This window comes from Oikopleura dioica, chromosome XSR, assembly GCF_907165135.1.
Source record: "Oikopleura dioica chromosome XSR, OKI2018_I68_1.0, whole genome shotgun sequence".
Taxonomy (NCBI): domain Eukaryota; kingdom Metazoa; phylum Chordata; class Appendicularia; order Copelata; family Oikopleuridae; genus Oikopleura; species Oikopleura dioica.
This window is the reverse complement of record NC_137294.1, coordinates 6,978,281-7,002,414: the sequence shown is the minus strand read 5'-3', so window position 1 is coordinate 7,002,414 and position 24,134 is coordinate 6,978,281. Positions and strand designations below refer to the sequence as shown.

The 24,134-nt window shown below is 41.5% G+C and overlaps 8 protein-coding genes across 12 annotated transcripts; all 8 read right to left on the bottom strand.

Annotated features, from left to right (window-relative positions):
* Nucleotides 1-1,507: 1,507 nt before the first annotated feature.
* On the bottom strand, nt 1,508-3,846 carry LOC145710647 (sodium-coupled monocarboxylate transporter 1-like). Its single transcript, XM_081788442.1, has 8 exons — nt 3,443-3,846; nt 2,841-3,372; nt 2,557-2,745; nt 2,355-2,517; nt 2,106-2,315; nt 1,956-2,061; nt 1,687-1,911; nt 1,508-1,645 (listed from the first exon to the last, which is right to left on the bottom strand). Exons 1-8 carry the CDS (start codon nt 3,697-3,699, stop codon nt 1,567-1,569), a joined length of 1,761 nt encoding a protein of 586 aa, XP_081644568.1. The 5' UTR covers nt 3,700-3,846; the 3' UTR covers nt 1,508-1,566.
* An 845-nt stretch (nt 3,847-4,691) lies between these two features.
* Nucleotides 4,692-8,640, bottom strand: LOC145710182 (uncharacterized). 2 transcript variants are annotated; one of them, XM_081787883.1, is made up of 8 exons: nt 8,439-8,640; nt 7,687-8,397; nt 6,303-6,871; nt 6,061-6,209; nt 5,874-6,020; nt 5,658-5,774; nt 4,830-5,426; nt 4,692-4,786 (listed from the first exon to the last, which is right to left on the bottom strand). In XM_081787883.1, the coding sequence occupies exons 1-8, from the start codon at nt 8,611-8,613 to the stop codon at nt 4,753-4,755; spliced, it is 2,499 nt and encodes an 832-aa protein (XP_081644009.1). In that variant the 5' UTR covers nt 8,614-8,640; the 3' UTR covers nt 4,692-4,752. The 2 variants fall into 2 exon arrangements, with proteins under 2 accessions (XP_081644009.1, XP_081644010.1); XM_081787884.1 differs by having other exon boundaries at nt 8,445-8,640.
* Nucleotides 8,641-8,676: 36 nt separating this feature from the next.
* On the bottom strand, nt 8,677-11,451 carry LOC145710183 (ATP-binding cassette sub-family E member 1-like). Its single transcript, XM_081787885.1, has 10 exons — nt 11,361-11,451; nt 10,988-11,318; nt 10,347-10,943; nt 10,163-10,305; nt 9,955-10,119; nt 9,817-9,912; nt 9,654-9,776; nt 9,541-9,614; nt 9,288-9,497; nt 8,677-9,242 (listed from the first exon to the last, which is right to left on the bottom strand). Exons 1-10 carry the CDS (start codon nt 11,400-11,402, stop codon nt 9,140-9,142), a joined length of 1,884 nt encoding a protein of 627 aa, XP_081644011.1. The 5' UTR covers nt 11,403-11,451; the 3' UTR covers nt 8,677-9,139.
* A 25-nt stretch (nt 11,452-11,476) lies between these two features.
* Nucleotides 11,477-14,757, bottom strand: LOC145710181 (N-alpha-acetyltransferase 25, NatB auxiliary subunit-like). 2 transcript variants are annotated; one of them, XM_081787880.1, is made up of 12 exons: nt 14,498-14,757; nt 14,335-14,434; nt 14,206-14,281; nt 13,887-14,158; nt 13,553-13,781; nt 13,168-13,434; nt 12,726-13,128; nt 12,592-12,679; nt 12,400-12,546; nt 12,119-12,355; nt 11,716-12,077; nt 11,477-11,673 (listed from the first exon to the last, which is right to left on the bottom strand). In XM_081787880.1, the coding sequence occupies exons 1-12, from the start codon at nt 14,751-14,753 to the stop codon at nt 11,537-11,539; spliced, it is 2,574 nt and encodes an 857-aa protein (XP_081644006.1). In that variant the 5' UTR covers nt 14,754-14,757; the 3' UTR covers nt 11,477-11,536. The 2 variants fall into 2 exon arrangements, with proteins under 2 accessions (XP_081644006.1, XP_081644007.1); XM_081787881.1 differs by having other exon boundaries at nt 14,206-14,291; nt 14,498-14,531.
* Nucleotides 14,758-14,788: 31 nt separating this feature from the next.
* Nucleotides 14,789-18,917, bottom strand: LOC145710591 (uncharacterized). 2 transcript variants are annotated; one of them, XM_081788365.1, is made up of 16 exons: nt 18,773-18,917; nt 18,406-18,729; nt 18,175-18,363; nt 17,955-18,111; nt 17,801-17,912; nt 17,655-17,758; nt 17,427-17,613; nt 17,133-17,378; nt 17,004-17,092; nt 16,906-16,959; nt 16,696-16,807; nt 16,143-16,414; nt 16,007-16,078; nt 15,766-15,958; nt 15,589-15,721; nt 14,789-15,542 (listed from the first exon to the last, which is right to left on the bottom strand). In XM_081788365.1, the coding sequence occupies exons 1-16, from the start codon at nt 18,860-18,862 to the stop codon at nt 15,300-15,302; spliced, it is 2,577 nt and encodes an 858-aa protein (XP_081644491.1). In that variant the 5' UTR covers nt 18,863-18,917; the 3' UTR covers nt 14,789-15,299. The 2 variants fall into 2 exon arrangements, with proteins under 2 accessions (XP_081644491.1, XP_081644493.1); XM_081788367.1 differs by having other exon boundaries at nt 17,004-17,086.
* LOC145710601 (glycerol-3-phosphate phosphatase-like) lies at nt 18,897-20,601 on the bottom strand. Its single transcript, XM_081788388.1, has 6 exons — nt 20,467-20,601; nt 20,318-20,394; nt 20,098-20,166; nt 19,675-19,813; nt 19,315-19,587; nt 18,897-19,218 (listed from the first exon to the last, which is right to left on the bottom strand). Exons 1-6 carry the CDS (start codon nt 20,555-20,557, stop codon nt 18,989-18,991), a joined length of 879 nt encoding a protein of 292 aa, XP_081644514.1. The 5' UTR covers nt 20,558-20,601; the 3' UTR covers nt 18,897-18,988.
* A 128-nt stretch (nt 20,602-20,729) lies between these two features.
* LOC145710598 (uncharacterized) lies at nt 20,730-22,601 on the bottom strand. Of its 2 annotated transcripts, none has more exons than XM_081788384.1 (6): nt 22,373-22,601; nt 22,245-22,307; nt 22,020-22,171; nt 21,864-21,979; nt 21,622-21,819; nt 20,730-20,964 (listed from the first exon to the last, which is right to left on the bottom strand). In XM_081788384.1, the coding sequence occupies exons 1-6, from the start codon at nt 22,577-22,579 to the stop codon at nt 20,849-20,851; spliced, it is 852 nt and encodes a 283-aa protein (XP_081644510.1). In that variant the 5' UTR covers nt 22,580-22,601; the 3' UTR covers nt 20,730-20,848. The 2 variants fall into 2 exon arrangements, with proteins under 2 accessions (XP_081644510.1, XP_081644511.1); XM_081788385.1 differs by having other exon boundaries at nt 22,020-22,165.
* Nucleotides 22,602-22,684: 83 nt separating this feature from the next.
* Nucleotides 22,685-24,127, bottom strand: LOC145710596 (histone-lysine N-methyltransferase trr-like). The gene is made up of 4 exons (XM_081788379.1): nt 23,903-24,127; nt 23,188-23,861; nt 22,908-23,142; nt 22,685-22,861 (listed from the first exon to the last, which is right to left on the bottom strand). Exons 1-4 carry the CDS (start codon nt 24,125-24,127, stop codon nt 22,820-22,822), a joined length of 1,176 nt encoding a protein of 391 aa, XP_081644505.1. The 3' UTR covers nt 22,685-22,819.
* Nucleotides 24,128-24,134: the final 7 nt, after the last annotated feature.

Genomic DNA, 24,134 nt, shown 5'->3' with positions numbered 1-24,134 from the left:
GCCGCTGCCGAGAAGTATAAAAAGAAGAAACAGAGAGGGCTTCTTCCACCTGCTTCTACCCGAGATAGGAGACGATGATGCTGTTGGGCACACAGCGTGACAGTGTCCAGTGAGAGGCATCGCGAATCATTTATAAAAAATGAGGGGTTCTAATGCACGGACCCAATTGGGCTTCTACTCATTTCCAATTCAAGCGGATCTCAGCTGACTTATCTTCTTTCTTTTATTTTAGTAGATGAGGAAAAAGATGTAATTACTTCATCAAACCACTAGCGCTCTCCTGACTTTCAATTCGATACTTGCCAGTCGTTTTTTTTTACATTTAACTGTTTGGACGTAATGGACGAGGCCAAGATTTTAATCTTGGAAATAGATACACTATTTACTCTTCCAAAAGCTTTAATTTCACCGGTAGATTCATCGTTTATTCAAACCTAGTATAAATGCTATTTGCTTTGAAAATTTCAAGCTATAATTTGTACCACTTTTTCCGGGTACACAATTCAAACAACTCAGTTACAGCATTTAAATTTTTGATGAAGCTGCCAGTTCAGAAAAAGCCCAAATCATAAGCCAATAATCGAGCAAGTCAGTAATAATGAGCGTAGAAATCTTCTTCTTGCTTTGGACTGTTGCTGCGTTTATAATTCATAATTGCAAGTAGAGTATGAAATGGGTTGACCGCGAAAGACCGCTAGTACTTGCGGCTGCACTACGGGTAATTTTGAAATGTTCAATTTGGAGAAAAAGGTGTTACTAAATACTTTGCTGGTGCAGACTACGATTGATTAGAATAGTGGGCTGCATTCACAATATTGAAAGTATTGATGTTTCATAGATTATGAGCATCTGCCTGTTTGTGTGGGCTCAAGTTCACAGGACAGATCAAAGAATTAACAAACTATGAAACCGATGACACGATATTAAGAATTCATGTCAAATTGAAAGAAAGAGTTTTTCCTGAACCCTTAAAACTAGTTCGATGCCGGTTTCGACTACAACTGTGCACACTTGTTTGGCTTGCGTTCTACCTCTCTTCCTAAAATTTTAAGATGCTTTGGCCATTCTTCTTTTATCCTTGCTTAAGGTTGATACAGACAAACCTCAGGGGCTTCCTAAAAAGCAGATTCGCTTTTGTAGCATTAATAATGATCTTCCAAAAAGAATATTTTATTACTGTTATCATTGTTTCGCCATGTAGTTCAATCGTGGGTGAACTTATCAATAATACGCAGCTTTGGGATAAGCTTCAATTTGTGGCTCTTAGACAGAATTCGAAATCGCTCAATCAAAATAATGAAAATATGAAGTGAGAAAGAGCGCCCGCATTCTCGGTTATTAATTGAACTAAGGGTGGATGATCCTCTTTGATTTTGGATAGGTCCGGATTATTTATGCCGAACCCGTTCATCCCATCTTCACAAATAGGCTAGAATCTGTCCCAAATTAGAATTATTTTTAGATCTTTGAAATCGGAGAGGACTTGTATAAAGGCATTGCAGACTCATTTTTTCATAATTTATTACTTTGTATTTGCAAGGCTGTAAAGAAATATTTTTTAAAATTCTAGTACGGATTCGAAGTTTGGATAAATTCAATGTCTTCCCCGTCTCTCCTGTCTTGTGACTTCTCATCTTCCTCGCGGCTTCAAATGATTTTAGTATTGCTGACGAATCTATCGAAAACCTGTAGTAAGAGCTCGGGAAAAACGTGTTGAACATTTCCTTGGAATGAGATTTTCTATATTCTTCTGAAAGTCCTCCAGTAAGGGCAGAGACGGTTAATCCAACAACCATAGAGATTATGAAGCAGATCATTGACATATACAAATATGACATGTGATAGAATCGCTCCCACACGCCTTCTCCGTCGATTGAAGTGATTTCCCGTTCATATTCTCCGCAATAGTAACTATTTCAAATTTTACAATTAAAAAAAATAGGCAATAAAGAAACCTTTCGTCAGTTATATCTGCTTCACATGCAGCTTCTGCTCCTCTCGCATGCTTAAGAAATTCGTATTGTCTTACTTCCTTGATAGTCAAATAGCTATCGATATCAGCTAAAAAATATATTTGATGGTCTAAGAAAAATTTCAAATAATACCTGTCCAATTTGAATTACACTGATCGAATTCGATAGTAGGAGGTATATATGATTTGAGAATGGACGACTTGGGGTCGGCTTTTGAAAATGCAAAGATCACCCAGCCGAAAGCCACACCGCACACAGAACCGAAAATTGCACCTTTTTGATTGGCAAAAGGAAAAACGATTCCCATGGTAAAGATGGCCACAAGAGGTCCACCAAGAATACCTAATAATAGATATTATAAATTTAGCTCTTCGGAGTTACCCAAAATGGACAATGCCGCCTGAAGAACTGGGCCAAGAACAGAAGCAAGCCATGCGATTAAAATCGAGAGACTTCCATAAATGATTACGAGAATCATCGAGAGATTTTTCTGTTGTGCGTCTGTGAGCGTTTTGTAAGGCTTGATAAAGTCCTCCATCGTGCACTAGAAAGAATGATTCCATGAATTAAAAAAATAATGCACCATAGCCATTGCGTTGATTCCAGAAGAAACTGTCGAAAGTGAACCAGCATATACTGAGGACACATGAAGGCCAGCGACTCCCCAAAGATGTGATAGCTTGGAAACAACAAAATAAGGGAAATACTGATCAGTGCCAGTAATTCGACCCATGGCGATTGGATCACACCTGTACCAGAAAGCTTTCGTGAACTCATAATCTTTTGACAAAGAAATAAAATTTAAAGACTCCACGCGCACCTGATTATTTTACGTTTATAGAGTTCGCCCCTATTCCCGAAAATAACCATTCCACATGCTATTGCGGCGGCGTTAATAAACCAAAGACCAATAACATTTATTCCGATCGCTAACTGTGCGTCTTTCAACGTTTTAGAGGACATATATCGCTGCACTTGTGCTTGAGAAGTGGCATAAAGACTCAGCCAGACCATTTGACCGGCGAAAAGAATCGTCCAAAAAGTGTGCTTTTGGCGAATATCGGTACTAAAATCCCATAAGTCGAGACGATGCTCCTCCTGGTTGATCCTCCAAATTTCACCCCAGCCAAGATCGTAACAGCCAAAAATGATAACCGCGAAGAAGCCACCAAACATAACGAGAGCCTGGAACACACCAGTCCAAATAACTGCCTTCATTCCTCCAAGAGTAGTGTAAATGATGCAAACAATGCCAGTTCCAACTACGACGCCCCAAAGGTTAAGTCCAGTGGTCTTAGAAAGGGCGAGTGCGGGTGCATAGATAACGATCCCGAGGTATAAAGCTGTTTGAATGATGAAAGCGAGAACAGCCATGAGTCGAGTGGCGTTTCCAAAGCGTCTTAGACCAGAGTTTAGTCAATTTGATACATTGAATTGAAGATCCTCTCATTGGATTTGATTATGATTACGATGCTGCTACTCTGTTCCTGTTCAGGTATTCATAAGTGGACTTGATCTCCATTTTGTAAAATACGGGAACATATACTAATGCGGTTAAGGCGCAAACACTTGTAAATGTGATGAGAAACCATATATACATGGTGTTGGAAGCTGGAACATCACCAGGTACGCCCAAGACAGTGATCGCTGACATGAAAGACGTCACAATGGAGAGCGCTAATGGAAGCACTTTTGCAGACTTACTAGCCATCATATACTCTTCCATGGCTCCACCAGGGTTATTTTTTGCCGCCTGTTTTGCCTTTCACTTGAGTTAAAAAAGGTCGTAAAAAAGGTAAATATCATAATATCTGAGAAAAAGTCGAGATAACCCTCGAATATTAATGACGAAAACGCCGATACGGCATTCGGAACTCAAACTGCATCATGAAGAAGACGCCCACTGCCATGGGAAATCCAAGACAAAAAACGAAAACAAGCCAATCTCCCCAACCCATGGTTGTTGAGCTTTGCTTCACGATATCCCACCACTCAGCGTCTTTAGCAAACTTTGAGGATTTGAATGCGAGCATCGTCGCCTCCTCTTGTACATTTTCGGAGAAATGGAACCAGCGCCCCTGAAGCCAGGGAAGTTTCCCACTCACTAAAAATATTTTTTTGCGATTTCGTTAAAATTATAATAATAATTTTTCGATATTAAAAATAAGCCAAATTATAGCCAAGGCCTGAGGGTAAGGTCTGACTTAATATTTTCCGTCATTCAGTCGCATAAACCTCTATGAAAATAAAATGTTACTCACTGTTCTTCCGCTGATCTCTGTTCGCCCTCTGGAATAGTGATAAGTCTTGAGGTAGTCTGAATGCCCAGTGAAGGCGCAACGCCCATTTATCACGAACGACACCCTCCAGCAGACAAATAATAATAATCGATCAACTCTAGTGGAATTGAGAATAATTTTATTGCAAAAATGATTTACTTTATTTCCGTGAAATAACACCTTACGAGATTGCAATATATTCTGCGTAGATTTTCAGAGAAAGCTTCTCTCCAGGAGGGTGCAGAATAGGATTCAGCTTTCTTAATTTTTAACTTCCTTGTTGTGATTTCACAACTTGTGAATTATTATCCCTTTGTTGCCTTGCACATTTGAACGCCTTTAAGTCAATCAATTGAGTAACCTGCGGTAATCCAAAGAAAGCTTAAATGATAAATAGCGCATGATAATCCCTTGATATAGGAGTTATCATTCATAAAAGTTTACGATGAACTAACTGTTCGTGAGTCAGGTGAATTTTATTAAAAGATATTGCAGATTTTTTACCAGCTTCGGCCTCCTTTATATCTTCTACAACTAAAATGAGTGTTTACTATTTTCCATCAGACCGAAAGCATACCTCTCGTCATTATCACTTTCATCAGATTCAGATTTCTCATCGTTGATTTTATCTAGATATGTTTTATCTTGAGGTAATTGCAGTTTCGGTCCTTCTTCCTTAGATTTTGCCTTCGTTGTTGGGTCGAGCTCATTCTTCTTCGGTTCATTTATATGTTTTGCAGGAGGCTTAGCTGTCACATCTAAGGTTGTGTTGCTCGTCTCCGAAGAAATCTTCCTCATGGACACATCAGGAGGTAAGCTCATTCGCGGTACATGTCTGTTAATAGTGTGGCGCGTCTTCTGGAAGTTTGGAATCTGCTCAGGCATTAGAGCAGTGTGGTGATGAGGCGCAACATGTTGATGAGGAGCCACATGCTGATGATGCACTCTCACCGGGACACTTTGGTGAAGAGTTCCATTTGTTGGAGGGGCTTGCTGCTGTGCCACGGTATTCGCATGTTGAAGCATATTTGGTGGAACCATATTTATCATTTTTGGATTGATTCGGATCACCTTCTTATCGGCAGGAAGAGGCGTCCCGCCGAGTAACGTTACCAACGCTGGGTCCGTGGCAAACTCATGCGCTTGCCTACCTTTAGCGTCTTTGATTGTGGTCTAGTTCCGGTTTCCCATAAAAGGTTGAACTAAACAGTACAGTATGTTCCTCTAGTTATTGTGTTAAACTAGGCATCTACTGAGAGTCTATGAGAAATAATACAAAATTAATGACATTTATTATTTAATTAAGTTAAGTAAAAATACCGTATTATTCGAAACGTAAAAGCCTCATAAAAAATAATTCAAGAGTTCTTTATAAAATAAATTCACCAATTATGGGAAACTGGACGAAGCGCCTTCTGCCATCAGTTTTTTGATACCATCGACATAATTGCCTTGGGCAGCAATATGCAACGATGTACGTCCCGACTTGTCCACGACATTGACATCAAGCTCAGAAAAGTCTTACGCATGGTTAACCAGCACAATCTTAGAACTTATACTACCCGTGAACAGGCAGTCACGCATATTAAATTGTGTTCAGATTGCGTTGGTTTACCCTGCTATCGAAGACAAAATGTAGAGCTCTTTTCGCTCAGTAGCCAAATGAAACGGAGTAATGCCAAGTTTGTCCGTCAACATTAACAATTTGCCATCCAGCAAGTTTGAAACTTGCCAGAGAAATCCCTTTTTCGTCGCTTCATGGAGAACACTTGAAACCTATAGTTCATTAGACTTGAAATGAGGATTACCTTGTCCCCGATTGATCGATTAATGCCAAGTCGTCCCTTTTTAAGAAGCTTCTGATTTTATACAACTTTCCAGTGCCAGCTAGAGTATGCATTTTCGTCCACCCATTTTTGTTGGACTTTCTAAAGTCTGCCATGACATTTGTTACAGCCTAAATACTCTTTTAGAAGACTAAGAACTCATCAGTTATCACATAAGTTGACTATATTATTAAGAAGATAAGGATGATTTTTCAAAGTACTACCTCGGCAGAGCTCTTTTCAGTTTTCTCCAAGAGAGATTTTTTGTTCGGCAACTCTTTTGTAGAAGTAGATTCTTTTTTGTCAGAAATAGTAGGTTCTGGTACATATTCAGGTTGGCGTACTGAGCTCGTGACGATTGGGACGACTTCACGCTTTGAAGCTTCTTTGGAGGTGTCAACTTCATCCTCATATTCTTCTTCCCCGTCGGTTGGGACAGGAGACGACGAATCATCATTGTTCTTGTTACCCTGATTAATAATCACGGATCGACGGAGGTCAGCAGATTCCGAAACATTATTATCAATGACTTTTGGGGGTAATGGAGGACCGAATTCATCAGAGTTATTGTTAATTTTTCGCTCGAACTGCTTTATTAAATCGACGTTGTTGGAAGTCTGGTTTTTGCTCGGCGACACGTTATTTGGGGCTTTACTTTTCGTTAGTTTGGCAGCTATGCGCTCTTTCATTGTGCTCTCCAGTCCTCTTAATTTCGCGTTGTCTGAACTAGAGGATTTGGTTGATGGAGGCGATTTCGGAGCCCACTCGTTTTCTTCGCTCGATTCAGCATTATCTACCGATAAATTAATGAAATGCTCTTTGAGTGAGTTATGATCGGTCTCATCGAAAAATAAAGTCATTAATTCGAACTTTTTTCTTTTATTTTTGTTAACAGTGAGAAGGAGATAGATTTTTCCGTTATAAGAAAGTTTTCTAGGGTCGATTCTGCTTTCTTCTTGGTTGTCGTGCTTCTAGTAGATATCCAAAGCTTCTGTTTTAACCGAGAAGGGCAACGCAGCTGGATTGCTGGCGGACTTAGGTTTGTCCTTCTTCACCGGTTTTGTTGGGGAGAAAAACAGTGATCGTCGAGCGGATTTTGTCGTAGCGGATTTCGGCGTAGTTGATTTCGGCGTAGTGGATTTCGGCGTAGTGGATTTCGGCGTAGCGGATTTCGGCGTAACGGATTTTTTCTGAGCGTTCATTTTGAAGCGGAGTTTCGCAGTTTTCATGGGACTGTTCGGTAGTACCATGGTAAGCTTTGCTCGTCCTGCTTTCGTAGCAGAGCGTGTAACTGCCATTGCGGTCTTTTGATTGTTTTCTTTTGGAGTATTGCTATTTCTTGTTTGTATTTTCTGATGATAAGCTTGTTTCGCGCTGGTTATATGCCATTTAACTGGCCGAAGGAGGGCGGGAGAGCGCTGACTTACTCAGCGGGACAGTGCTACTAGTATCTAGGGTTACGATAGATCGTAATCGGATTGAGATCGTCAAAGATAATTCTCAGCTGGAAATAGAACATAAGTCTAGACTCTAGAGGGTGAACAGTAAGTATAGATCGCTGTCTATCCGAACCAATTACAGTTCGTATTATTCTGTGCTGATCTTTACCTGAGAAGGGATTCGTATCCGGCATGATGAGCATGTGAGCAGGTGTAGTTTTCAGTTTCTCCATTCTTTCGATTGACTTTTTCCGCCTGCGTCTTGGCGGTGACTTTTCTTCGATTAAGTCGATCCTTTGAACGGAAGAATCAGGATCGACAACTCCACGATCTCGCTTGATCGTTCGGGTAATCGCTACTTCAGCGAAGGCTTTCTGCGTTTTCTGGACAACTCGCTTTTGTATTTTTGCTGGGCTGCGGGAACGAGTACTTCTACTACGACTTCTTGACTTCTTTTTTCTGTTTTTCCGGCTTATTTTCTTAGAGCGGCTTCTTGAGCGGGAATATTTACGTCTTCTTGTAGGAGACGAACTCGATGAAGAACTTGAAGATGATGTCGATGATGAAGACGAGCTTGAAGACGATGAGCTGCGACTTCTTGGCTTTTCGTGGGATCGTATACGTTCCCTTCTTCCTCTGATCAACGGAGGCGGCTTAAGGATATCTTCGTCGGACGAAACTGCGATCGGGGCCGGAGGACGGGCAACTGCCTTTTTCTTTTCCGCTTTTTCCCTCTCTGCTTTTTCTATTTGTAACCTTTTTTGTTCGCGCTTTAAACGTTTTTCCTCCTCTTTTTTCTTCCTCTTTTCAGTGGACTCTTTCAGTTTTTCCTTTTTGATAACATCAATTTCGTTGAATACCCATTCCACGAGCTTTGTTGCTAAAATGTTTTCATAGAACAAATAACGCATCAAAAACTACCTGTACCTTCAGCAATAAACTCAGATAGTTCATTTGTTATTTCCTTTTTGGCTTTGCCGTTTGTAAGGAGTAGAATCACGTAGTCTGGAAGTTCTTTATCAAAAAGTCCTTTTCCAATTGTCTTTTCAAGATGAACCGTGATCCTTTCTTTCAGAAGTGAGGATAACGTAGTCATCTGAAAAATGCGGTTGTTAATGCTGGAAATCACACACAAGGTCACAAAGAAGAGCAATGGGATGAGTTTAATAATTTATTTAAAGATATACCTAGAAATTGGAGCTCTACTTGGAGGAGCTCTACAATTTTTTAGCAGTTTCAAGAATTCTTGAGCCCGAGCAGATTTAATTAACCTAACACTACATTTTGCATCATGCTCGGCGATGGATGGCTTTAAGAATCGCGGTGACAATTTTAACGGATTTACCAAGATTACACAGAATAACAAAAGATTCCGGATTCGCTGCTCCTACGTGCTTGAAGCCAAAGCCCGCATCGGAAACTATCCATAATCGAGCATCACGCAAATGGGTTAGATTGCGATTTTGAACAGAAAATGGAACGCACTTGGACAAAAAAGGAGGGCAAAAATGCTCCAAAGAAAGGTAGGATTTTACGTTTTTGATACAAAAGTTGGTGTTGCGCTGTTTTGCACTGATAAATGCAGAAATCTCTCTAGAAAAGAAGCCCCACGCATATGTGTCTCATTTCTTGCGTCCACCACCGGAGGAGTCGTCATCGTCGATAAAGAAGTAGTTTCCAGATGTCTTCTGTTCAACATCTTTCACAGAGTCCATCTTGTTGATTCTGAAGAGAGTAAATATTTCCGATACATATAGACTAAAATATTACCTGGGTCTGTAATTTGTAGGGTCTCGTCGGAATGTGATTTCAAGCGATTCGAGGAACTTATTCATTCCTTCTAGGAGACCGACCGGAGAATTGGCAGTAGTCTTGATGCCAGGCTGTCCTTCAAAGACAATGACCATGTCTGCGAGATAAGTTGCCATGATAAAATCGTGCTCCACGACAAACGCAGTCTTTTTGGCGTGGAGAATGAATCTGTTAAATAATTATTATTAAAGAAATCCTCATTTTTACAGACCGTTTAATAACTTTGGCAGCGTGGAGACGTTGTTCGGAATCAAGGTAAGCCGACGGCTCATCGATAAGGTAAACCTAAAATAGTTAAAAACGGGAGAACAATTTTTAATTTACATCAGCTGGCTTTCCAAGAGCAAGAGTAATGGCAACACGCTGCAATTCACCACCAGAGAGAGTCTGTACTTCAAGATCCATGAGAGCTTCCATGTTGAGTGGCTTCATAACATCCGTGATGAACTAAAAGACTTAATAATTTGATAAAAACTTGATGGAATACCTGTGGATGAACGTACGCTCGCTGAATTTTGGTGTGCAGTAATTGTCGAACGGAACCAGCAAACTTTGGCTTGATTGTCTGGGGCTTGTACGAGATCTTAACGACATTAGAAGCAAAGTTACTTTAATGACGGCTCACGTTCATGGAGGGGACCTCGGCGCCATTGTCAGGATCGCAGCCCTTCGAACCAGCGAGCATACGGATAAAGGTAGTTTTTCCGGTACCGTTCTCGCCCAACATGACAACAATTTGCGATTCAACGAAGGATCCAGCCATTGCGGTAAGCTCGAAGCTGCCCGCTTTCTTTAAAATATCAATAGACCTTATACAGAGGAAGAGAGTGTACCTTGACCATTGTTGGATATTCGGTTCGGTAAGCATGCTTGAGTGTCTCGTGGTCAGCGGTTTCGGAAACCTTGAATTGAAGTTTCTCTTCACGGAACTTCATATTTTCGGTAGGAATAAATCCATCGAGGAAAATGTTGATTCCTTGAAATTTTGAAATTTTTATGGATGCTTTTTCAAAGTACCTTCACGGACAGAGAAAGGCATAGTTACCACGCCATAAACACCAGGCTTCCCATAAAGGCAGCAAACGAAATCGGACAGGTAATCAAGGACGGCCAAGTCGTGTTCAACTACAACGACGTATGTTTCAGTGGCAAGGAGCTTGCGGATCGCTCGGGCGGCGTTCAGTCGCTGTTTTACGTCAAGGTAAGAAGAGGGTTCGTCGAACATGTACACATCAGCACCTGCAACGCATACAATGCCAATGGCCAATCGCTGAAGCTCGCCACCAGATAGTTTGTCGACGCCACGATCACGCAAGTGGTTCAGATCCAACAAGCCACAGAAGAAATCCTGAGAATCAGTCGTATCTTTCCTATCCATTAGTTTCTGGACAGTCATGTCAGGCTGCTTCGAAAGAGCCTGCGCAAGTTTGTCGACGAACTGAGGCTTCATTTTGCATTCAATATTGTCCTCCAAAATTCTGGTGAAGTAGTTCTGAAGTTCAGAACCTCGGAAATAGGTGAGAATCTCCTGCCAATCTGGAGGATCATCAAATCGACCAAGGTTTGGCTTGAGCTTTGACTGAAGAATCTTCAATGCTGTAGATTTTCCGATACCTACAGAGAGGATAAGCGAATGAACAAGTGGACAGTTGAATTACCGTTGGTTCCTACAAGACCAAGAACTTCACCGGGTCGTGGTGTTGGCAGCCGGTGAAGCTTGAAAGAGTTGGCGTGATAACGATGGACAGTTTCAGACTCCAAGTTTGATGGCAAATTAATGATTTGAATCGCTTCAAACGGGCATTTCTTCACGCAAATACCGCAACCAATGCAGAGCGTTTCGTAAATTTGCGCCGACTTATCAGTTGGAGTCACTTCGATACACAGCTTTCCCATTCGAACGACTGGGCACGTTTTTTTGCACTCTTGGCGACACTTCTTCGGTTTACATTTGTCAAGGTTGACAATGGCGATACGCGTTTGCTTCGCCTAAAAACGATTTCAAATCGGAAAGGATCATCCATCCATTACCTGAACGTCGTCATCACGTTGCTTCGGCTTCTTGGAGCTCATTTCGAATCACAAGCCGACTGGAATTCTAAACGCTTTAATAAGTTAGAAAAAAATCGGAGATGATTTGAAGGGTTTAATAGTTATTAAATATTTCAACAGTCAGGAATTTCAAACCAGTGTCGCGGCAAAAAAGCTTATTTTTTGGCGAGCTGCCGGGATAAATTTGAACTGTACTTTGTAAACATCTCATTCAGCGTCAATCGCACTTCTTCTTGGTCATTTTTGACCCTGGAAGCAATTTCAGATACATCCTCGTCTAGGGAGAGAGAGTCTAGAGAAATAAATTTAGAGTTCGTCTTAGAAAGAGGCATACCTAGTCCAACTGCGTCTCCCATAAACCCATCTCTGATTTGGTCGCAACATAAGTAATCACTTAGGTCAACGAATTGAGCAAAAACTTCCTTAGTCGCTTTTGGAATCTTCTTTCCTCCCTTCTTAATTTCCATCAGGCTCTGTTCGTTTGATTTAACAAAGTTGAGCAGGAACATAACACTTTCAATAATAAACCATCGGGAACGCAGCTCGTCGCCTGCTACACATTCACGCAAGCATCTTCTATACTTCTCGAGTTGTGCCACTTCGGGCCTTACACCAGTTTTCTCGACGAGCCGATTGCGGAAATATTTCAGCAACTTTAGGGTCATAATGGTCACCTTTCGAGGCAATGTTGAAGGCCTGAAATATTGCTAAAACTTCTCAACCTATCAAGCTCTTACATCTTATGATAGCCACTGATAAGTGATATTTCCGAATCTTCGAAGGGTTTAACTACAGCGAGTTTCTCAAGCTCATCGAGATCCTTCTCCGAACCTTGGAGAAACTCCAGGCAGCCAGTTCGGAAACGGATGTAGTGTTCTAAGTCGTCGAAAGATCGCTTTTTCAGCTCCCGGATTCGGCTTTTTCGGTCTGGCCCCCACCAATTCAGTGCATCAAAGTCTCTATTATCAGAGGCGCTAGAATCATGTCGTCTTGATAATTATCTATTTTTTGTTCTTACTTGGAGTCTGACAACTCGGACAGGAGTTTCTTCCCATAGTAACCGCTAGTAACAAGGTTTTCGACTTGAAGAAGTTTTCTCATGATTGAGTTCTTCAAGGCGTCTCGGAACTTAGAAATGTCTTCAACTTGAGCGAAGTTTCCTTCTCTGAATCGGTTTTTTATCAAGAATCAACTGATTGTCGTGGACTACCTGAAACATTTTATAACAGCTTCCGTTGTGTCCTTCTTGGAATTCGCGAAAAATGTGAGCGGGTTGTCCAAAAGATCCGAAGCAGCTTCTTCATCGAAATATGTTTGACCATGATTTTTGATCGTGTGGCCTACCTGGGTTGAGCTGAAACACATGAGGAAAGATAACGTATCCAAGTGAGTCGTTTTGTATGGACTTCATGTCCAAATGAGTCCTGAAAAGCTTGATGGCTTCATTGATGCAGTCAAGTCGAGCATAAAGATTCAGGGATAGCAAAAGTAGATCGGGGCAAGTTCCAGTGGACTTTATTCCACGATCGAGAATGGCGAGTGCTCTAATAATTGACGAGCGACTTTGGTCTTTTCTGAGCACCATTAGCGCGGCGACGAGAAAGTGGCGATCCCAGGGTCGCCCTTCTGTGTCCATGAGCTCTTGAATGATTGGCGTTTCCTTTCCCATTTCGTAGAGACTGCTTCCCATTGATTCAAGCATCTTTGAATTGTTTTTTGTAATGTATTTATCTACTCCCCAAGACAACTAAATAATTCATTTTTCTAACTGTGTTGTTCGGCTTACCGCGAGTTGATAGGGTAAAAGGTGAGCGGCGCAGTAAGCGTCAAGCTCTTTGAGTGTTTTGGGAAGCTTGCTAGCAAATAAAAATGGAACTTCATCATCTTCTTCGATGAGTTTTTCAATGATTGCTGCTTTTTCTTTGGTCATCAGGCCTTCGGCATATAACTCCATATCAAATACAGTCGAGCTCTTTTTCTTCCATTTTAAACAGTAATCTTCGATCATTTGCTGACAGCTGCCCCAATAAACATAACAAGAGGATTCAGAAAACTATAAATAGCTTTAGTTATTTAATTTCAAAGTATTTCTTAATAATCAAATAATAAATAATCAATAACCAGATATTTGTTAACTTATGATTTGATAAAAGTTTTATCATAAACCGTACCATAAATTTAGCTAAATCGGGCCCTCTGAATTGAAATGTATTTTGTTTCTCGGTCCCCATTAACTTTGTAAAAAGACCAACTATGTCCAGTTCATCTTCCACAGCTTTTTGATTCCGGAACCATGTTTTTATAAGCAACTTCCATGCTCCAATGTCGTCAGGGTCGGCTTCGACTCTCTCCATAGCTCTTCTGCATATCATTTTCGGCTGTGAAGTTGCTTCCCATGCCCTTTTAAACGGTGCAAAAATATGTGACGATAAGATTTGCTTTATTTTCTATTAATCAAATGAATATATGAATCTAATTACAACTAAATCAGTTTTTTCACCCTGCCTCATCTGGAACTGATCAAAACAAAACAGAGTCTCGGTGAAGAGCTTTTCGTACTTTTCAACTGCAGCAGACATCGTCTCCCAGTCCTCGAGTTCCTGGAGAATCATCAAATAGAGCTTGACCTGTCGCTCCGTTTCGATACCCTCTAAATTCTTTTGGATCGTTCTTTTTGCAATTTCGAGGTTCATCTTCTTCATGCGCTCGTCAGAACAGCCCTTCGCCTGTAAGAATCCCGCCATCGCTGTCCAGTAAAGATACGGGTATTTTTGGTACTAAACGAATACAAAGTAGCCTCTACGAAATATAAATCCATTGTTACCTTTTGAAAGAGTTTACCGCCAATCTGTTTAAGTTTTCCGTAATCAGAGCTTCGCAAAAATGCCATGAAAGTATGACTAAAGTAGTCTTGTTAATGTAAAACACTAAGAATAAGTAATGATGAACATACGTGTAGACCTCTTCGCTTTCGTTCGTCTTCAATGCGTTTTCATAGACTGGACACATCATTTCAGGACGGTCCAGGTCACGATAAACGTTTGCTAGCATCTTTTAGCAGATTGATGAAAACGTAGTCATTATTCACTATATAAGAGAAGATAGAAACTGCTCCTGCAAGATGGTCTCATCACTGGGCTGGGCTTCGCAGACAATAGCTGCAGCTTGCAAAGCTTCTTCGACTCTATTCAAGCGCTGGAAAGCAATTGCCTTCAGCACATTCGTCGTCAGCCATACTTCGCCCTCCTTGTCGATAGCGCCTTTCTTGGTGATCTTCTTGAGGACTTGCTCGCATTCCTTGAGTGCACGCGAGGGATTGTCATTGTCAAGATGCGTGTATATTGGCGAAAATATCCTCTGAGCACTTGACATGAGACAATCTAAAAATATCAAAAATGAGCCGGTGCTTGGAGGCTGAGATATTTTTACGCGGAATGCATTTTGGACAAAAGTACATAGAAATTTGTTGGTTTTTTGGGGGAAAGGTTGAAAGCAAAGAAGAAAGAGAAATGGCTGGAATATTTTTAGACAGTTGTGTGAGTTTTCAGAATATCACGCGGATACATTCCTACAGGAAGACACATCAATTACGAGCGAAATAAATATAGATGGTAAACGGAGAATATCTGTTGCGAGATAAAGATGCGGCAGAACGAGCCGAAAGTAGTACAAGCAGCAGTGTTTTAAACAAGACTGAGTTTACATGAAGTATCCGGCATTTTTGTATAAATGATTTCGAATAGCAGACGAAATGAGCGAAGACAAGAAAACTTATAGTAAAAAGAGTTATTTCATTTCGTTTCCTTTGTTTTACAGAAATATGGAACTTATTGGTTATAATGAACTTTAAAAGTCGGTTTCCCGGTAAAAACTACGGCGATTGTCTTTCTTGTGGGGATTCGAATGAGAACGTTGCAGTTAGACGTACGAAGGGTGAAGAGCGTCGCCCCATTCCTTATCCTCTGCAATCTTCCGCGTTTCGAGGGAATTCTCGCGCTTTGGAAACGAGTTGTGGCGAGTTTGAACGCTTTCGCCAGTTGTTTGCTTCTCGATGTTGCCACTCGACATGGGCTGGCTAGAGCTGCTGGCTGTCGACAGAAGACTCTTAGGGCGGAGTACTTTTTGCTCTTCAAAAGATTTGGGACGAAGAACCACCTCGCTCTACAAACGCTCAAGTAAAAGAAGACAAACTGAAATTTTAACTTACTGTTGCGGGTGGCGTAGAGGTACTTGAAGATCGAAGCACGTCAATATTGATCGCATTCATCTTGCGCGAAATATTCTCGACTGACATTGAACGCTTAGCGACTGGGAGAACGTCTCGCCGTGTGTTCAAGTTTCTACGACGGATAAACAATGAAGGAATTGCAAAAATTGTCATTACTTTTTTGGCGAATCTTTTGGGACGCTGATATTTCCGGGAATAGCTTGGTAAGCTCCAGACGCAGTGGACAATGCGCTCATCCATCGACGTTGCTTCTCGTAGCTTTCCGCTGCAAGCAGGACATTACATCGCGACCCTGACAACTGGAAAGAATATTTTCTTTTGCAGCTATCGGGGATGCTCGCTGTCTGCCCTTAATTTCCGCATTGTAAAAATAACTTAAAATATAAATCATTATTACCATATAAAATAATTGGGTCAATCACAGAGTCTGTTTCCTTGCTATCGTTGTAAATGTACAAAGTATTATTCTAAGTCCGCTTCATAACTAGTTCAAGACACTTTTTTGGTTGGTCAATTTCTATGAAGCGTTTCCTGCAACACTGCCCATACTTTTGTCCACTTATTTTGTAAAATATTTGATTTGTGCTCGCTCTTGCGATAAAGCACGTCTCTTAGAACGATGGAAGGGGTGTTTCCTATTGAAGAGTTGGCTAGGACTGAGAGCGAGTCGGTCGAGTTTGAAAGAAGACGTGGTTCAGACGTCGTACGCATCATTGCAGTAAGATGATGCTGCTGATGGCTACTGTTGTTGTGGTTTTGGTTCAGCTTACTGTTAAACGCACTGTTACTTTGACGATGGTAACTGTATATTGCGTGAACAAAATAAGCATATTGGACTAAGACTTTAGTCTGCTCTTTTAAAAAAACCGCATATATCATATGATTATATGACCGTCTGATGATTTAAACTTCCGTTTTCCCAAATTTTATACTGTAAGCTGACTGCGGTTTTGTAGAAAAGACTCGATAATATCTGCAAGACATGAAATATAAATCGATGAGTGTTTATTTCCTTATTTATTTTCTTTGAAATAGATGTACTGAGAGCATTTCTATAAGTACGTAACAATTTGTTCACGCAAACTGGAATCTTTATGGTCTGGAATGGGTGGGATTGAGTCCATGGAGTCTGTGACAGCTTTTTGACTGGTTATTTGCGAATTTACAGGAGGGGGGTTCGATAAAACGTGGTGGCTTCCTCATTAAGTGCTCAAAAATGGCGCGGAACGTGGAAAAAATACAGTTACAGGTGTTAGATGATTACAGCCGCGCTGATGACACTATTGTGAACACTGCCTTCAAGGTTGTCCATTGACGAGGCCGATAAGTTAGAATGCGACGTTGAGTATCCTGAACAAGGTAATTAGTGAGTTAGAGGTAATTTTTGGACATACCAGTGCGACCAGAAGCAACGGAACCTTGTCGACTGTGGTAGTTGTGCGAATAGCGTGAAGGTTCATCATTTAGCGGGACTTGACTGCTCCTGTCAATATTAAAGACTATTAGTTCTGAACATTGGCAACCTTTGAGACTGAGATAAGGACGTGGATTCCAACTGCTTGATCAGGTTTTTTTCTTGCTCATCGATGAGCTTATCCACAGAACTAGAGAAGGCGCCGCCAGGACCGGCAGTGGATTGCGTGCCCTCAACTTTAGGTCGCTCTGGATCTTCGTACACTACTTTGAAGTACATGTCCGAACCACTAGAAGTTGGCAGGGAGACTTGAGACATTGAAACCGCCGCGTCCATCAGTGAGTTTGGCGATTCGCTTATAAATCAGTTTCAGCTTCTTTTGACAGTAAGAAAGACGGCATACCTTCCCGTTAAATTTCCAACAGAATGCGCACGCATGTCCATACTGTGCGGACGTTTGGGTCGATAAGGTTCAGGAGGTGGTGGTGGAAGTGACAGAATAGGCTTTCGGCGATGGTGACTCGATGCTCCGTTTGGTCCAGAATTGACGTTCGGTCCTGCAGAGCGTCGTCGATTGATTGATAGGCGATCTGCCCAAGTGTTATTCTCTTTGTTCAATTTTACAAAATACCTGAATCAGAAGGAAGCCAGACTTCCGGAGTCGACTGTGACCGCGAGTGAATCGTCATTCTCACATTTCCTTTTCTCTTGAGCATAAGTTCTGCGCATTCGCCACTGAAGATAAATAAATAACTGATTAACTTTCATTTTACTCACCAATTTTTCAACAGCTGAACAACATTTGAGAGGCTCCATCCAACGATGACTTGATTATTGATGGCAATTAATTCGTCGCCGGTCCTGACAAGCCCGAAAGCATGTGATTGTTCTGAAAGATATAAATCTCGTTTGGTTCCTATAAAAATAGAACCTTTTGCGCCGGTGATCTCCAATGTTCCGTCCACTGGCCTTTGCCGAAGAAAAAGACCCAGTGAGTTGTTACTATCGCGCTTTATTGTCACCGTCTCAGTAGTTGGATAATGCTGCGCGGCTTGATTGCGCTGGATTTTATCAGCGATTTGGCAGAGCTGGAAAAACGCCATTAAATTCACAGGAGTAAGCGATAGCACTGCATAGTATGTAGTACATACCTCTACGCAGCAAGAAGTGATGGGTTCAATGCCTAACCATGCCGGAAGAGGCTGAAGCGCTGTTTGAGAGAGTTCAAGCGCGATTTTTACAAATTTCGAGTAGTCCGCGTGGCTTTGGTCTAGCACTCCTGCAAGGAAACAGCATACTTGTCGAACCTGAGTAAGGACAGCAATCACCAGTTCCAGTTGCTGAATACTCATTCCATTTTCAAAATGATATTTTTCATCCACCTGATTGCTCAGTTTATTGGAATTAATAGCATTGACGCCTTGCTGGTGACCGATTGGAAGAGGCTGATTCGTTGGCCTTATTGTTTGCAGAGCGGAGCACTTCGAGGCCAGCTGTTGCGTCGCATATTTAAGCGAGCCGATATTCGTCCTCTTTCCAGTATTATTCTCGCTGCTCTGGCCACTTTCAGCATTGAACGTTTCAAGGAGAAGCGAAATCGAGTCCAGAATCGCTTCCTGGTGACCACATTTGAAAACTCCAAGAGTTTCGAGTTGAGTACTGTCGAGATCGAAAAGTTCTGCTCCGTTGAGTTTGCCCAGATTTCGCTAAATATATATTTACCGATATTTTTGCAATTCAAAAGCTTACTTTATATTCTATGAGTCCATCTTCGAGCCCGTTTATCCAAGAAGTGACTTCATTTGTGGTCCAGTCACGTGGTACAGGCCGGAACGACATAACACATATTCTTAATGAGCTGAGATTTTAAAAATTAAGGTAGAAATAGAATCACATATATCTCAAGTCGACGGATAAGAAGGAAAATTGAGCATATAATCACGTAGAGTCAATATTTAATTGAGTCTAAGCCAGTAAATCAGTGAAGTTTTTAATAACATGCGTTGGCTTTATATCCGCTTTCTCTAAGATCGACTGCGTAGTCACTCCAGTGAGGGTCAGGACGGTATCGATGCCACAGTTTTTACCGAAGACAATGTCCGTATCTAGTCGGTCGCCGAACATGACGAATTCCGAAGGGTCCAATTTTCCCAGGCGATCTTGGATAAGCTCAAAGGCGAGAGTCGACGGCTTTCTGTTAGTCGATTTCAAATATGGAAACTCCCAAGAATGCAGACAAAGAAGATGCATTTAGAGAAAAGGTTAAGCAATAATTTGAAATCCGTATTATCCACAAACTTGATGAGGCTCTCTCGGCAGGACTGCTTTCCTTACTGCGGCCACAATGCAGCCTACGCCTGGCACACAGAGATCATCCCTTCTCAAAGGCAGCTCAGCATCTTCGTTGGTGACGATAAACTTGGCCCCTTGCTTGATGTAACTGGCCGCTTTGAGTACTTTTGTGAAATTGAAATGGGGATCAAAGCCGACGAGTACGGCGTCGACTCTCTCGTCCAATCGCGCCGAACTCCAAGCGTCAACATCGATTTTATCGAGTGAGTAGTCTAATAGACGTTGATTTAAAAGCTATAAAATAAATCTCAGCCCCGCACAGTAAGTTTGAGCTTAGCAGTTGTTTGAACCAGATTTACCTGTTTCCTCTGTGACTATTTCGAGTCCTTTCACATTGGCTAGTTCCCCTTGAATGCCACTGTTTCCCATTACATAAAGCTTTCCATTAGGTGGATTCTTGGTAAAATAATAGCTGGCCAAGTAAGCAGTTCCAAAAACCTGAAAATTTCCTCTTAACTTCGAAAAATCATTTCCAAGAAGGGCCACTGCCCGCTCCAGATGGAAATTGGAAAGATCAACTCCCAGGAGAGTTCCTCTCATAGAGAATTACTAATTAGTAGCGCTCATCTAATTAATTTATTCAAAATACTACGAAGCTAGCGTAGCCTTTCATCTGCTTTTAAAATCCTCAACTTCAACAAGGCAGAGTCAAAATTGAGTTCGCAAGCAAGTCCGTGAAAACAAGTGGAGTCATTCTAACTGGTATAAAATTGATTCTCTACCTCATCGACAGATGCTTCGATCCCGTACTTTGCGAACTTCTTGACATACTCTTCTCTTGTTTTGCTAGAGTTATTAGTGACTGATTGCGGGGTCTAAAGTGCGTGTAAATTATTTCACGGTCGGAACTGCGCCAAAATGAAAGCTATATCAAATTACTCAGAAGTGAGATGGATCGCTATCGCTAATCATTACTGAAATTGTAAAACTCTTTATTCAAAGTTGACCCCTGGCGAAAAAGACGTTCTTATTTTGTTCTCTGAGCAAGGCAAAGAAGTCCTTGACTCCGGGAAGGATCTATGCCAAGCTTCACAAAATTAATCAATACTGCTCGTAATTAATGCTCTTTTGATTTTCTGAAACCCGAAGCTCGTTTCCACGCCAGAGCACACCGTCACAGTCGAAAACGAACGTAGATTTACGCGATAGAATCAATCCAAGCTCAGAGTACTTTCCACTCATGCTTTTCTTCTGAAAAATTGCCTTATTATTACTGAAATTTAACGAGTGTCGCTAGCTGAATATGTTCAGTAAACAAATCATTTTAGATACATGTTTATTTTAATTTCTTTCCGAAAATAAGCGAATTTTAGTTGGATAGAGGATTCTTTTGGGCAAATCAAATCAACTCATATGAAACAATCAAGACCGGCTTATATTTGAAAATAATCAAGTCAGCTTGACATCAATAAATATTTTGAAGATTGAAGAATCGCTTATCGATGTCTTTCATTGGTGACAATGAACGGATAGTTATCTTCTTCGAGAGGGGTAAAGTTCCTTGTCGTCTTCTTCGGATTGGCCAAGATCTTCGCCAATCGAGGCGACATCGTCGCAGTTTTCTTTGCAAGGCGGCAGGGGAATGTAATCTAAAAATAAATTGGTTTCTTATCGTGTTTTCTAGAGCTCGGAGCCTGCGGGCCATTTCCAAAACATAATTTTTCCACTTTAAATTTTTGAACATATACTGTAACACTGCAACACTGTACGGGGCTTGTAACTGCGTGGTTTTTGGCGAAAATCCCGAAAATTTTTGCATTTTTCAACAAAATAGCAAGCCCTGACTGTAATTTTCTTAAGATGCCCCGTGATGACTCCCGCTTATTTTGCCGGATTTGTGCATTTTCGATGTGCGAAGAAAGCAATCCGGACATCGTTATAGTCCCTTGTGGCCATTCCCGAATTTGTAAAACCTGCGTGGAGAAGGTCGACAGATGTCCTATATGCCGGGGTGAAAAGAGAGAATACATCATAATTCGAGATGGGAATCCTAGAAGGTCGGGGTCAGTATCTAGCTTAACTATAAGCCCTGTAGTACAAGGCATATGAACTGCCCGTGCCTATTCGTGGCTAGATGCGGACCCCAAGTCGAAGGGCACAGTTAGTCTGGCAACTTGACCAGCTGCGATATCGTGTTATGTTGGCAGAATATGAAGACTCTCGAAATGGAAAAATGCGCCCTTGAATGCTCGTTTCTTTGCTGACTTGTATGTTTCCTGCGAATAAACAAATTTTCGAGCACTAACGTTCTTCTTGGGCGTGTCGTTTAGCGGATTTCAGTTCGAGCTCAACCTCGGTAGGGTTCACGCCTTCCTCTTCGACTGGTTCTTCCTTGGTGACTTCAATAGCAGGTGCTTCCTCCTCACTCGACCCGAAAAGGCTTCCTATAGCCATGATTCCATTTCCAGTGGTTTTCACAACCCACCAAGCACCCATGAAAACTCCTAAAACACACACAATCGTCACCAGATCAGACTTGATCGGATACCTTTTATGGCAGCCCAAATCATTCCAAAAAAGCCCGCGATGGCACTCCATATGAGTCCAAAAAACTTGCCGACCAGCCAGAAACTATAGTAAACCGTATAGTAAACAGCGTTTGCACTGAACACTCTTTTAAATGGGGGAAATTCAAATTTAGGACCTGTATATAACAGAATTTTTGAGAGCCCAGATCGTCCATTCTCTGGGTGTCTCGTACCAAGCACACGTGGTTCCTAAGGGTACAGCAACTTGAAGGGCGTAGTTTGCTGCTAGAAAGGGGCGAGTGTACATGCTCCCATGCTGTCTTGATCTGATTTAAAACCCTCAAGAGCGAGTACTTGGGAAATTTGATCCGTTTTGAAATATTTTTTAAATCGCTTTTCCTAACAGGAAGGAGTCTATTCGCAAACTTCCTGCCCACAACAAAAGAACCCGCCAGAGTAGCCACCTATTATATTATTAATAATATTATTAATAATAATTATATTAATAATAATAATAATCAGTAGCAACCTGGGCCGCACCGATAGGAGTAAAAAGAAACTCCCGTGCACTGAGAAGATCACGGTTTCTATCAGCACAAAAGCTCAAGCTTGGAGTCTTAACGAAATCCCGAAAGCAATTTGTGAGCACGACTTCCATATTCGCCACGTCCATAGGAATAGGCTTGATTGCCGACCCTGGCGGATCGTAGATGGGTAAGTCTAACACTTTGACCATTCTTAAAAGTGTCCATCTTCATTTCTTAAACACACGCTGAATGAATCCTATCTCCGATAAAAAATGCCTGCTTTAAAACTCCGAGAGCCTGCAGAAAAAAAAATATTTATCGAATGCATGGTTGAATGTATTTCAATTCATCTGAACATATATCTAGAATAAGGAATCGGAAAGGATCGTAATAAGTTGAAAAAGTATAGTAAATAGAATAGTAAAATGTTAAGTAAGCAGTTGAAAGCATTAAGATGGTTGTAGCGAGAAGAACTTGTGCTTACGGCTTTCCTGAAATAGAAGGATTAAAGTCCGTGGGAGGAGGAAATTTACTTACTATCGAGTGACGAGCGTAATCAACTGTTATTTCCTCGCCCTTTTTAACGAGTTTTGTTGAGATGAGCACAGCCTTGAGCACTGAGTTACCGTCGTTTATTTTCAGTGCGCTGTCAGAAGTTGAAAAATAATCGAGAAGTCGGAATTCGCAGTTCGGCGTCTTCGAATGATTTACAAATCGACAGGGTGCCATTTGAACGTTTTCAATGAATTGCTCCGAAGGGGCTTGCTTGAAGCTAGAAAAATTATTGAAAGCACATTTCCGGTGGTTTATCATTTACCGAATGCTGAAAGACATGCGATCGGCTAGTTCTTTTGGAATGGCTCGCGATAGCTCAATAATAACTTGTCCGGGCTCGACTGTTAAGGAAGAGAAAAGACCGATTTCATGAATAGGTGAAGCTTGAAGATAGACATTATTTTGCTTGGGGTGATTGTGATGACTTTGACTTTTTGACGAGTTTTTATGTGCAGGACAGTGCCGCTTGGCTTCCGGAGCTAGCGCCTGCGCTAGTTTCTCAAATTTTCCCAGGAAATCTTTTCCTAGGAAGGAAGCGAGCGGCATTTTCTGAAGCAAAAGCTGGATCTGTGGAGCAGAGAAATTTAGAATAAACGCAGCAACGGTCATCGCCTGTTTTGGAAAGGACATTCCAATAGGCTCGAAGATGGAGTTAAGATTTGAGTCCATGTAATAAGTATGAGAAGCAGCCATTGTTTGAACTTTAAATTCGGCGCGCCCTGAGCTTCCACGCGATATGCAAAAGTTATAGTTGGATCTCTCACGCGGTGAAGTCCAAAAATATCGCGACCAGCTCAGGCCCACGGGCGCGATGAAGCCCTTAATTTCTTTGTATAGAAGCTGCATTGCGGGGTCGATCTCGCCAAGACTGAAGATCTTGAGTGAACCCACTCGCAGATGGGCTGACGGCTTCGCAAGTGATAAAGGCTTTGATAACTGAAGATTCTCTTATGAAAATTAATTTAACAAAGACTCACCGCTTCGATATCGCAGCCGTCTATAAATAAACGTCGACAACAAGCAAGCGACTTTAGAGCGTCGCAAGACTGTGCCTTCGGTAAATGTGAAGAGCAATAAAACTGTTGTTGTCTTAGGAAGGTGCCTCCAGATTTAAAGGCACATTCAATGTGGAAGTGAAGATCGCAGCGGAGGCGTGAGCAAGAAACAGAAGCTCCAAAACCGCCGCAAGTGGCGCAGGTCATTGGTTGG